This window comes from Brachyistius frenatus, unplaced genomic scaffold, assembly GCF_029030835.1.
Source record: "Brachyistius frenatus isolate BFR_SWC_R1_liver_20210118 unplaced genomic scaffold, ASM2903083v1 Contig_89, whole genome shotgun sequence".
NCBI classification, from domain to species: domain Eukaryota; kingdom Metazoa; phylum Chordata; class Actinopteri; family Embiotocidae; genus Brachyistius; species Brachyistius frenatus.
The window spans coordinates 749978-763868 of record NW_027210688.1 but is presented as its reverse complement, the minus strand read 5'-3'; the positions used below and the strand labels follow the sequence as shown (position 1 = coordinate 763868).

The 13891-nt window shown below is 42.7% G+C and overlaps 1 protein-coding gene across 3 annotated transcripts in view; it reads left to right on the top strand.

Annotated features, from left to right (window-relative positions):
- glra1 (glycine receptor, alpha 1) overlaps positions 1–13891 on the top strand; it is a 98333-nt gene that overhangs the window by 12591 nt on the left and 71851 nt on the right. For 2 of the 3 annotated variants that reach the window (XM_069710080.1, XM_069710079.1), the window contains exon 2: positions 11234–11358. In XM_069710080.1, the coding sequence (XP_069566181.1) occupies positions 11234–11358 (125 nt within the window). Of the gene's footprint in view, positions 1–11233; positions 11359–11612; positions 11625–13891 lie in introns of all 3 variants that reach the window. The other variant, XM_069710078.1, reaches the window with a different exon arrangement.

Below are 13891 nucleotides of genomic sequence, written 5' to 3'. Positions count from 1 at the left end.
TCCGCGACTGAAACCCCTCAAATCTATGCTGTTTTGGAATTTAAATAAAGACTTCAAGTTTAATTTCCAACATGCCCTCAAAGCTTTTTAATTTGGGAAGTTTTAATATCACGAGACGTATTAAAGTTAGTGGAAGTGTCCAGAAGAGCCTCGCAGCAGCGGCAGATTCCAGCAGGAATCAAACTGCCGAAACATCGGCGATGTTCATGACTATTTTACGGAAACTATTGGTGAGTAGCGTTTTTAAACAGGTTATAATTCAGCGAATGCATCCTTTTGAAAGAGTATTTGATAAAGGGATGCGGATAAATACTTGTAAAAAGTTTTTTTTTTAAATGTCCACCTAGAAATGGCTCTTCTTTCAAACCGCAAATTGTCATTTTTCTGTTTCTGTCTCTGTTCAGATTAAACAAACAAGATATGAAATGTTTATTGAGCTTCAGTCGTGTTTGTAGGTGAATTTCTTTGAACAGCGCCAGGCCACAGGTGGTGCCGATCTTCTAATATAACTCAGTATATTAGCATATACCCCAAAAATGTTGAGCTATTTATTTAAATCTGCAGTGAGAGTAATTACAAAAACACTGTTGTGGCTGTAAAATGTCGGATAAATTGTTGTGAGCATCAGAATTTGGTGGTTTTGGTTCAACAACATTATTATTTCTTAAGATAAAATTTAAAAGGAATATTTAAATTGAAACTTTTAAAGCCCTAAAACTTGCGCTCTGGGTTGAGAAAAGCTCAATTTCAAACACAAAGAAACAAACTTGTTGGAAATGTTGGCAGCAAACATGAAAACCGACACGAAGACAAACAGAGTTAACCTGAAAATCTCATCTGCAAATAATTCAGTGAGAGTTTTGACTTTTTGCACCGTGACATCGTGACATCGTGACTGTTTTTTTTTTTTAATAATTTTTTTGCTTTGCTCTGGTTTTGTGTGTCTGTGTGTGAGCGTGCCTTTCATTTGCAGTGCCAGGCAGCCTATCTGTTCGTGCCAGGGAAGCGAGCAGCCCCTTTGCTTTCCTGAGTGTTACTAAATGCCAGGATGAGATCAATTAGGGGATTCGGGTCTTCAGAGGCTTTAGGAAACATAATGAGGAACACTTAGGGCTAATGATTGGAGCCTTGCATTAGCCCACACCTCTCATTCGCTCTCGCTCCCCCCCCCCTTCCTCATCGTGTGCAGATGAGACACTGGCACAGCGACGACTCAGCTGTTTTTTGTTTTTTTTTCTTTCTTCTTTGCTGCCTCAGCGTTGGCCACGGGTCTCCGCTGTAGCCACGGCCAGCATTGATCTGGAATAATTAAAGCAAATCCGAACTTTGATCATGGACACCCAGAGAAGAAGGGGGAGGTGGGGGTGGGGGGATTATCAACACAAGCAGATGGAAAAAGGCCTCGGGCGGCTCTCGACTGTCGTGCGCCGGTTTATGTCAGTCGGTTGTGAAACTCTTCACGTCTGTTTCAGAGCATGTGTTCACGTGTGAAGCAGCAGCGGCAGCACGGTTGATGATACCGTCGCAAAAAGCACTTTTGATGCTCCAATAACACAATTAATGTAGTGAGTGCAGGACGTGCGCAAAACCTGGACCAAAAGACGGTATCAAATTGCATCATGGGAAATGTAGGAAGCAGCGCTTTCTGAGCTTCAGGTAAAGCGCCCCCTATAGGACCAACGAGTCTTCACACTTCAACGACAGAAAAAAGGTTATTTGACCGGTGGAGGGTGCAAGCGACAGGCGTACTGGACCTTCGTCGTCATGGTAACAAACATAAACGCGTAGCTGCGATCGTAGTTTGGGTTAAACTAACTACGTCCTTTAAGTGACGTACGTGTAAATGCGTTACGTTTGTTAAAATAAGTTGACGTCCCGTCAGAATGAGTTCGACCACGTAAATGTCGGTCGTTTTAAGAGCCACCTGAACGTTATGCAAACCAAATGACCTTTGACCTGTGATGATGCTCCAGTTTGAAAGGAAGAGCAGCGCTGAGTTCTTTTTTTTGAAGCGTTGATTGTATTCCTGCTGGCCGGCGTGTTGCCGCGGCTTCGGTGACATCAGAGACGTGTGGAGGACAATGATCTCAGAGAACGAACTAAGGAGACAATAAACGGAGACAAATCGCTGCCTGACAGCCAGAAATCAGGGAACAAAAGCCCGTCTGATCTCAGATTACACCTCCTGTCTCCTTCAGAGGAGCGCCGCGGCTCTGTGAAGATATTTGAGTTGATTTGGAGAGTTACAACATCCGACTTTCATCTCTGTGATAACGTGGACGTAACACGATGAGCTGATGAATCATTTCTGCTCCGCGGATCAATCAGGAATTTGATGAAACCTTTGTTTACTTCCGGTGAGGCGGCCTCGGTGTTTTGTCACTCTTTATTTACTGCCCTTGGATTTATTTATTTATTTTTAAATAATAGTAGCGAGCTGTTTGTTATTTTCTCTGCAGAACAATGTGGTTTCACAAATGTAATGTTACTTTTTCATTATCATGCACAGTAATACTTTTTTTTCAGGATCATTGTCGATGTTATGTTTATATTTTAGTTTGTCAGGGAGGCTGCTCTGTTTGTCATATTCTCACCTTTATATGTGATACTTATCGTAACTTTTTATATTGTGCTCACATGGTGCATCTTTCAGAGTTCAAATTTAAAGTTTTAGTGAATTAACTCGTTAGGAGTTCTATTATTGAGTAAAAACCTACAAATTGATGGAGCTTTAAAGTGTCTGCTGAGTTCACTACTCGATGGGAACCTGGATTCAGCAGGTATAACGTCCTGGTGTCAGAACGGCGCCCCGACAGTGACTGCTTCGCCCCGGAGGCCCCTGATAATTGACTGAACTTCAATCTGGTCATGCTCACGTTGAAGGCTCCCCCCCCCCCCCCCTCTTCCCCTCCCTGCAAGACTTCCCAGTGTCGGTGCAGATCAGCCTGAAGTGTCGCTCCACGTCCGGGGGAAACGCTCTAATCCCGATCTGTGACTAATCTGATTTCAGCGTCATCGTGTTTGTTCGATGCTAATTTGAAAGCTGTTTTTCACACGGGTCTTAGAGCTTTATTATATCATCTCTGCAGCGAGAGCCAAACAAGAGAAATTTGTTTTGTTGTTTGTTTTTTTTTCCAGCAGGAGCCTGATCCTATCGCACTCGTTGTTGTCGTCGTAAAGAGGATTAAACTCGGATTCGTCACGTCGCGCCGGGAATTATTGGCACCGAGATAATCTCTGATCCTCCTAATTTGCCGTCGCTGAGAGAAGAACGGGACGTGTGCCGGGCCTCAGAAAGCCGTGATGTCTTCGTACTGATCGGCATCGACCGAGCCGTGCCGTTAACCGAGCTTCGGCTCTCGTAAAACTATCGACAGACGCGGACCGCCGTCATCGATCGGCCTCACGCCATGTCGCCGGTCGACCCCGCGACCTCCGGAGCCGTTAGCGTGAACTTTACAAGCAGACGGTTATCACAACGGGGTGAACAGTCGTGGACGTGAGTCTGATTTAATCTCAGCAGTCACAGTGATCTCACAGCATGAGAGCGTAGTAACGCCCAACAGGATTTGAATCCATGTAATTTAATTTTTTCAACTAGGACCATATTTTCTCGTCATTTTGAATCAACGTACGTCCACTGAAACTCCTTTTTGTCACCGACCTGCTCCGATTCTTAATTTAATGTCATGGAAAGGATCCCAAACACGAATAATATAAAACATAAATAGAACAGATTGTGTCTTTTAGTCTTCAGAGCGAGAGGATTTTCGAAGACTCTGCAGATTGTTGCTTTTTCATTCCAAGTCTCGAACAGCAGATTTGTGCCGCATGCGAAGCCAAATAAACAATCGATATCAGCCTTTTTCATTTTGTTGGCTTGTTGGTCTGAAGACTCACCAATTTCTGTTAAAACAACAAGTGCAGCCAGAAAATATACTGTAGATCTTTAAAAAAAAAATGCCGAACTGCATCTCAGAAATCTTCCATCGTTAGTGAGTTCCTTTCCTGTTTTAATCATTTCTGCCACTTTAATAACACATATTCCTCCCGGCGTCGGACATCGCGGCACTAACTCACGTCTTACTGAGCCGCTCGGCTCGTCGTCATGACGTCAGAGTCAGTGATGACGAGCAGAAAGGACAGAAACAGCCATCGTCTCTGCTCTTTTATCTCCTTTTGTTCGTCCTACACGATCATTCCAGCCTCTCCGATGCACTTGGGGGCGGGGATGACCTTTGACCCCTGAGCATGATTTTTTTTTTCCTAATTTCTCTTCAGATTTTGTGGAAAAAATAATATTTAACGCTGGCTTTAGGGGCGACCGTCATCTCGGGTCAACGTTCATGCTCAGATTAGACATTTCCGATTTCTCCGGCTTGCTTCTGATCAAACTTTGAGGTGTGACACACGTGTGTGTGTGTGTGTGTGTGTGTGTGTGTGTGTGTGTGTGTGTGTGTGTGTGTGTGTGTGTGTGTGTGTGTGTGTGTGTGTGTGTGTGTGTGTGTGTGTGTGTGTGTGTGTGTGTGTGTGTGTGTGTGTGTGTGTGCGCACTGGCATTTAAAAAATCGCAGACTGGCCAAAATAATGGGAGGTCCATATCTAAAGGTCAGAAATTCTGACTTTAAAAGGTCACAAATGTTCTTGATGAATCTTGTTCCTGATTGGCCTAAAGCGTGCCTCCATCAGCGTTCTTTCCAAATTTGAAAAAGTATTTCGGACTGAATCACGAGGCGGCGGGCTGAGTCAAAGACAGACGCACACTACGAGACGATTTGTCATGTCGTCCCTCAAACTGTGACTGTTCCCTGACTGAGTCTGGATTGAAATAAAGGTTCACCCACTAAAACTCATGGAAACCAACTCAAGCAGCAGCCAGCGGCGACGTCACCTCGTTGGTTCGTGAACGTTATGAATCCTCCAGTTCAGATTCTGTCCGTCAACATCTTTGCTAGTTCGGAGCGGTTTGGAGCAGGAAGTGACCATATTTGGACGAGCTGGGGGAGGAGCCAGCGGTGGATCTGACCGATCTGATTGGAAACCTGACGATACTACGTCCCGCCCACCGATAGCTGTAACCTGACTGCACCACAGGCCTGTCAATCAAACAGACACGCCCCCAAAAACAGGTCTTCTTGAATCTTCTTTTCTAATGAATGAGGGATTATTTTCAGATGGACCTCCAGAAAACTAAGAAGAAGGAGTGACTTTAGCTAACAACACCGAGATAACTGATGGACACATTTTATTCACTTTGGATTTGATGAGACTAGTTGAAGCCGACCTCTGGTGGCACTCGCTGGTATTGCAGCTGAAGGCACTTCTGATCTTCTGATCTTCTACCGTATATATTTATTCAACCTGACACTAAGACTGAAGATAACAAAAAAAAAGTTATTCATGAAATTACAAAAAGAAAATGAGCTTCTCAAGATGGATAAAAAGTCAGAAAAAAAAAAAAAAAAAAGAGACATTAACATGCCGCAAACAAACAAACAAAAAGCAACATGCAAGCGTCGCTGTCACATCCATCAACAGCCGAGGGCGCTTTCGTAATGTGATGTTCACTTAAAACTTTTCAGTCTGATCATCAACACCATCAGTCAAGATGTTTCTAATGGAATTATCTGCGTTATGATTTATGACGGTTACAACATCATCAGCATCAGCGCGGTCCTTTAACAGACAGAGAGAGAGCAGCCTCATCTGTCAGCTGTGGACACGCTGTGAGACGTCTTTTATGTCGACACCACAACCAATTATAACAACATCAATTACACGAGTTGTTTACAGCGTCGGTGGGATTCTTTTTTTATTTTGCTCATTAGGTTTGTTATTTATTGTGTTTTTGTGCTTCAGATAATTGTCCAATTTAGTGCACAGTAAAATGTACGCAGAAAATTCCACTAATAATATACAGATGAATATTTTCATGAGCTGGCGGATGAGGTCGAGCTCATCACGTCACTGTTCACGCGCAACAGGAGCAGTCGCTCAACTTTTTGATCGCCCTTCGAAAAACAGTCCAAGAAACCAAAATGACGAGGTAAACCGGAGCTGCAGAGACGGTGATGATTCTCTGCAGGCGTGTCGCTGCTCGTCTTCACGTTACATGTTGTAATTTATTCTGCTGGCGATTTGCCAACATTTCCGGCGCCCGTTATTTAATCACGACCAGATAAGTGGACGAACTCTTCTCGCAAAGTGGTTCATTCATTTTTAGATTTTGTCATGTTTAGCTTGTTAGGTGCCCTCAGCATAATCATCATCAATCATCTTATATCTTCAGCTATGATCATTATAATGTCATTATTCAATTCAGTTCAGTTTCATTCCGATAGCGACAAATCAGTCCTCGCAGGGCACTTTACATAATACACAATATTATAATGAATCATCAGGATGATGTACGATCGTTAAAAAAATGCTGGTAGATGCTACTGGTGCTAGATTGGATCGGCGGGAGGGATCCTCAGCCTGTGATTGGTTGTTGTGTTTGAGGTAAAGATTAGGCACCAGTTGATTGATAGTAAAATCAACCAATCACAGCAACGTAGAGTATAGCGCCGGCTTCCCTCCGGCTGATCCGATCTAGCACCAACCTTGCTGCTGGGTGTGTGTGTGTGTGTGTGTGTGTGTGTGTGTGTGTGTGTGTGTGTGTGTGTGTGTGTGTGTGTGTGTGTGTGTGTGTGTGTGTGTGTGTTGAGGAGGTCATGTGACTCTGCGGGCAGGGTGACCGAAGCGGCTGGTGGCAGCGTGGACGGAGACAGCAAACTTCATTTACTGTTCCTTCAACTCACACACACACACACACACACACACACACACACACACACACACACACACACACACACACACACACACACACACACACACACACACACACACACACACACACACACACACACACACACACACACACACACACACACACACACTCTCCTCCTCAGTGCCCTGCATGATTTGTTTTCTAATGTTTTTCACTGATGAGGGCGAGCTGGTTGGAAGGTCGGTGTGTGTGTGTGTGTGTGTGTGTGTGTGTGTGTGGGGTGTGTGGCAAAGAGTGTGTGTGTTTGTGCATTTGCTTGTGTACCTGCTTGCGTTTATTTACCTCGGTGTCGCGCTCTTGTGCACAAACACCACGAGACCAGACCTAACAAGGGTTTTGTCCCTTTTTTAAAATAATTATGATTTTGTTTTCCGCTCACGGCCGCTCCATAATTCCCGCTCTCGCCCGGCGGACCGCGATTCTGATCAGCAGTTTCCTGATAAAACGACAGCGCCGACTACATTACATGTTTATGAATTGCTAATGGCGCCATTTATCACGCCGTGCGACGCGGTTTACCATATTGAAAGTCACGGTTAGAGCTTCTAACATTTAGAAGGTGAAAATTTAAACGTGATCGACTGTATCATCTGTCATTTTAATTTATGGGAGATTAATGCAAGCAGCGGTGCTCTCCTCCCCCACACTCATCAGGAGATGCAGCTAACAGCTGCATAATCGTCACATTTAGCACTTCAAACTCTCCGTGTTGCTCTTATAGGAAATATTCAAGCATCTATTCAAAGGTCAGGAAGTTCAGGTGATGAGTTTTATTCACCTAAAAGGACTTTGTGAACTTCAAAAAGTCTAAAAACGCAAAGAAAAACAGACTTTCAGTTGATGTTGCTCCAGTTTGCAGCCTGAACTTTCTCAGGAAATAATTTTGTGTGTTTTCAATCATTGATACTCGGATCTCCTGATGGCTGACTGACTGACTGACTGCTGCTTCGCTGGATGTCTGAGTGCTGCAAAGTGAAAATGTTCCAGCACCGAGATGAATTATTGCTCATAAACACAAGTCCAGGACTTCTGCTTGCTCGACCAAACTTCGGCTCCGGCAGATCTGAAATAAAACATGTACGTCCGGGAAAGTTCCCTTCAGGCCTGGAATCTTTTTTTTTTGTCATTAAAATGTATGAATCGTGTTTAGGCTCGAATGTTCAAGGAGGTTTCGGATCAGAAAAGCAGCTTCTTTGACAGCCACATTTTAAATAAATTAAACATTGCTTTCAGTCACAGCAATAATCAACAGTCATACGAGGTATGATCTAAACTTTGACTTGACCCTCTCATCAGGTTTCTTTCACTTTTTTTTTTTTACTTATAAATGATGAACAAGACATCCGATATGTTCCATATTTCCTCCAAATTCAGCCTGAATTAAGGTGGAATTTAGTATTTTTACAAACATTTGGGATAAAGTAGAAACAGCAGAGTCATCGGCCCTGACTCGACATTATTTGGAAGCACGATTCAAACTGTGCAAACCATTTTAAGACACTAATAGCAGCAGCTGTAGGTCCTGAGTTTGTAACAAGAATGCCTACGCAGCAAAAACATTGTCTACCCTTTCTGTCGTCTATAATAAAGTCAGTTTATCTATATTAGCACATTTATACACCACACGAGTCGACCAAAGTGCACAATATCTGACAGAATTCAAACTAATCAGACTTGAAACGATTCATCAATTAAAAACAAATTAAAAGAACAAGAAAACAATACTAAGCCTCAATAACAAGTGAGAAGTAATTGATACAGAAAAAATAATAGCTTCAGGTAGAAATGGCAGAGAAAATACATGTTTTCAAAAGTTTTGAACGCTGGTGTTGAATTTTACGACCTGATCTGGAAGCGGAAGCTGTTCTAAAGTTCTTCTGAAATCTAGATGTAGATCTTTCTGAATCTAGTCATGTGACCAGAGAGGAGATGATGGAGCGGTGCAAAAAGTCAACGGTTCTGAAAGCCGATTCATTGATGAACTAATTCAGAGACACAAACCGACACGGTGAAAAGGTCTCCGAGTTCTTCCCGCGTCGTCTCTGTTAACAAGGCTCGTTGCGAAGCTGTAGTGGGATGAAATGGGTCAGTACAGCGGCGTATTTATAGCCCGCGATCGCAGTGCTGTCCGTGCTCTTTCTCCAGGCGCAGCGGGGAAATTATGCAATGAAACACAAACTGCACTACAAGTGTCCGCTAATGCGGTTCCACTGTAGGGGTCCACGGGTCAGCTCGGTCCTCGCTCAGAAGGAAGTCACTGTCAGTTCACTTCCAATCTCGCCGAGGCAGCAAAGCATTTCGTTTTTCAAATCCCAACACTTGACTTTTGAAAATGTTTTTCACGGCCTGTGGCACAAAAACGGAAAATCAGCTGTTTCACCCGAATGAATGAAGGAATGATGGATGAAGTCCGAACAACTAAACAAACAAACCACAAAACTTCTGATCTTTATCTCTGAAACCTAAATAACAGAATGGGTGTATTGTTCACTGAAGATTTTAGACATGCGGGGTGTTTTGGAAAGTCAGGAAATATCGGCGTTATGTTCACTGGAAGAGAGACGGACCCGAACGCAGAACAGCGGAGACAAGAGGTCCGAAGCAAACAAAAAGCTTTTCATATCCAAAACGGGAGCCGAGTTTCAAACTGCTTACAAACAGCTGAAGTACAAAGACACAGAAAACCAGCTGGAGTTGAAACTTACAAAAAAAACAAAAACTGCTGAAGTTCAAAATACAGAAGGAAGAAAAGGCAACGAGCAAAACGCAGAGCTGAGACGTCTGAAGCAGAAACAATCTAATCAGAGTAAAAACTACTGAAACAGGTGAGGAGGCCGAAATAGGATGACATGATGCACTTCCCTTAGTACTCACATGTAGTACTCTTACATGCTGTGTAGTACTTTAATTTTGACAGGGTGGTGTAGTCTTAAGCAGCACGCCGGAAACAACCATAACATTTGAATGCATCGCTTGCCGACTTCAATTATTTCATGGAGAAATGAACGTGTTCCCGGCTGCTTGTAGTGCACTTAAGAACGCAAAAATCATGAGCGTTAGCATGAAAGTACGCAGTTTTGGAACACAGCCGTAGACTAAATACACTAAGGAGAGGAGAACAACGAGGGACAGGTGAAACTTATTAAGGCTCGTTTTAGAGGAGCTACAACTCGCCCGGAAAACAGTCTGAACAGGAAGTCCCAGAAACCCTCACTTCCTGTTAGATCTGATCTCGACTTAATAAAATGCTATCAGAGCCAGATATCAGTCTGTTGTTTTTAATTATGACAGATGAGACGATAAATACACTATTAAGCCATCAGTATATTCACGGGGCGTTCACGGCTGAACCTGCTAGACACGGTAAAGTGATAACAGGATATGAGTCACTCTTCGGATCATTAAATCCGAGGAAGACGAGTCCGGTGACGTGTATCGAGCAGCGACGCTTACTGCATATATCAAGTCAAACGTTTCACAGCTGTCGATTCTCTCCGCAGATTTTTCTCTTTGGGGAACAAACCGGGTTTCATCTTTCAGCTCAGTCCTGTGATCATAGAGTGTGTGTGTGTGTGTGTGTGTGTGTGTGTGTGTGTGTGTGTGTGTGTGTGTGTGTGTGTGTGTGTGTGTGTGTGTGTGTGTGTGTGTTATTGAGCGCCAGAGTTATTGTGCGTCTAAAGGCCGTACCGGGGATTTGACATGATGCAGAGAGCATCTAATGAGCACGATGGGCTTTAAGAAAGGTAAAGAAGTCGACTGTGCAAATACACTCGGCCTTCTTGTAAAATCAATGTGGCACTCAGCAGGACACGCAGCGGTTAAGTGAATGAGAGCATTAGTTTGAGTAACTACTCTACGAAAACAAGCGTGTGCGATGACCACGAATGTGTTAAACCTTTAATAATTCTGTTTTTAATCTAATTGAATTAAATGAAATGGTTTGATGGTTCGGAGTCGACGGGTCTCCAGATTAAAGTTTGTCAGATCAGCACTTCATCACAAAGGTGCATTTACACTTTTCAAAAGGTTTATTTTGCAGGAGTTTGGAGGCTCTGTTGGCAGAAATCAAATAACTTATTCATAATTATGTTTTCATTCGTGTTTAATCACCTGAAACTAAGAATGATTGGATTTTCACCAGCTCAGAATGAGCCGTACGTATCGGGCATGTGGGAGGCGGGTCCTCTTCCCCAGAGGGCGGCTATGTTGGACCGCCATGTTTCTACAGTAGCCCCGCAGGGACAAACGAAAACACAGATTGATTAACACACTAATAATCTCTCTGACTGTAATCTGTTTTGTGCTGCCGCATGTCCCTGTGTGAGTAACCCGCCGCCGGTTGTTTTTACGATCTGACAACGTTTGCGTCCGTCTCTAACCAGATGCACCTTTTCTGTCTTGCAGCTTGGCAGCGTCGAAAGAAGCTGCGGCGAGGAAAGCCGCCACCCCGATGCCGCCGTCCGAGTTTCTGGACAAACTCATGGGCAAAGTTTCGGGTTACGACGCCAGAATCCGACCGAATTTCAAAGGTAGGCGTCGCCACCAAGACTCAGTCGGATAAAACGGGAATGTAGCCTCGTGTTGTTTCTGCATTTCATTACCTTCTTTAAATGCCTCTTTTTAGCCAAGGTTTAGCCAAGATTATCTACAAAAAAAAGGTTTGTATTCACTGGAAAAATAAGTTTATACATTGATATTGCTTAAATTTTGTTCTCTTTGTTTAACCGTCTCAATGTTTTTGGTTGTTCTCAATCTGTCAATCTCTTTTATTTGCCCTTTACAGTGTCGAACAAAGGTAATTCTGCACATTGCTCAACTTACTAAAGTCAGAATTAGGTTATTTTTAGGTGTTAGACCCCAAACCCCATTTTTCTTTTCTTAACATAACCCTGTCCCTGCACTTTAAGCCCCAATCTGATGACAAATACAACATCCCCATTAAGATGTTGAAGGATGTCTAGTTATCATGATGCTAGTTGGCTACATTCCTTGGTATCCACACAGTATCCTGAGTGCTTGTTTTGGTGGTCAAGGTAATGTGCCTCTCTCCTGCGAGCGTGCTGCTAACTATGATTTCATGATGATGATGATGATGATGATGGTGATGATAATATAATATTTAGTGACCTCTCCCTGAATGGAAGCCCCCATAAAGACTCATGTCAGAGGTTTCTATATTAAACTTTCTCCCAATAGGAATACGGTCTGGACGACATTAGAGATCTGGGGCAATCCTCCAGATTCATTAAAGTGGATGAATAATACAACGAGCTTTAACAAAAAATTATACAGCATCTTATTTAAAAATGATTTTAGAATAAAGGGGACAGGCGGAAATTTCTGTTCACAAATTTAAAGAAACAAAACTGGGATTGGTTTCACCTCGTGTTTTTCAGCTTGCATTAGAATAAAACGGTATATTTGAGCCTTGTTGCATGTTAAACGCTGCCATAACGGAGGTTTCCTGCTGTACATTTAGTTTGTAAGGTCATTTGTGTACAAAATATCGGTACCCTTATAATATTCCACCTCCCCATGAACACATCTCCCATCGAATCCCAAATATGTCACCTGTTCTTAAAGTATCAAAATCAGTCTTGGATCTTTTATCGACTACAAAACAAAAGCCCAGTTCAGACCAAATACTCGCAACGAGACAAACTTCTTTGAAAGTAGTGCGTGGAAAATTTGATTGAGACTCAGCTGATTAAGTCGCAAGCTTGCCGACGCACCCATTGGCGGCTTCAAATTCTTGATCCTTGATCTTGTTTTTGCCGTTTCATTACGACTAAAAATCGAACTATTGCGAGTAACTCACGAGCACTATTCTGCTTCATGTTTTAAGATACTGGACATTTTATTCAACTACAAAAAAAAGCTTAAAAAGACGGCAGTTAAAATGGAAGTCCAGAGCCGTTGCCGTGGAGATGTCACATTGGTCTCGTCTGGTTGATTTGGTATAAACTGGCAGACTTTTGATAGAATTTTCTGTAGAATTTCAAATAGTTTCAATCATCCTAAATCTGGCCTCTACAATACTCAGTGTACCTCTGATTTATTTTGTATTAACATGGAGGTACAGGCTCTGTTAGGACACTCTGACCTTTTCATCTTTCTCACCTTATAATCTGAAGAGTAAAACTAAACCTTCTATTACAATGTTAATTTGCTTTGGATGTGAACATGGGTTCAATCAGTAAGAAGAGGTACGTGTGACGTTGAAGTCACTCAATCTAAAGTTGTATCTACGTTGTTTTTAAGGGTGAATTCGAGATGAGATTCATTTTAAAGTTTTACAGGAACCTGAGAAACAAAACCAGAGATGTGGCAAGTGGAGTTTCAAAGGTTATAATCGTGACCTTTGGTTTGGCTGATTTGATTTAGTGTCGGTGATCACCAATGTACTTTTTCTTGTGTTTACTTATTTACACTTAATACTCTCTAGATGTAATAGAGGCAAGATGTTTTACAGTTTATTGTCCATACCGACCTCAGTGCACCAAAACAGTAAAACTTCACTGGGAATTCATCATTTATAAATAACTGTAAATATAAATGAATCATTTATAATTTACCTCAAGCATCTTTTTCTGCATTATGGCAAAAAAAAAAAAAAATACCGATACGTCTGTGATGAAATCAGCTTTCATGCACTACATGGAGACCAGAAGTGAGAGCTGAAGGTCAGAGAGCCCTGACGACGTCCCCGTGAACCTCGTCCTTTAGCTCTGATAAAAACCTGGAGGGCCGATGCACAGCATCTCGTTACTGATCCATCCGCATCATGTACGGGATGTGATGCCGTTTGCATCCTCGTCTGCGTCTCTCCTTCATCTCTGAAGCAGATTTAACAGTTGAAATTAAAAGGAGTCCTGATATTTTGTACACTAAGCACAGACCACTAGAATGTGTAAAACACGAATGCTGCCATGGAGCTTTCTTTTTCTTTCTTTTTTTTCCGCTGAGCCCATAATGGTGCAAACCATTATATGGTGATCTGTGTAAGTGGGATACCTCAGCTAACGCAGGATGGTACTGAGAGGAGTGGAGGAGTTTTACCGT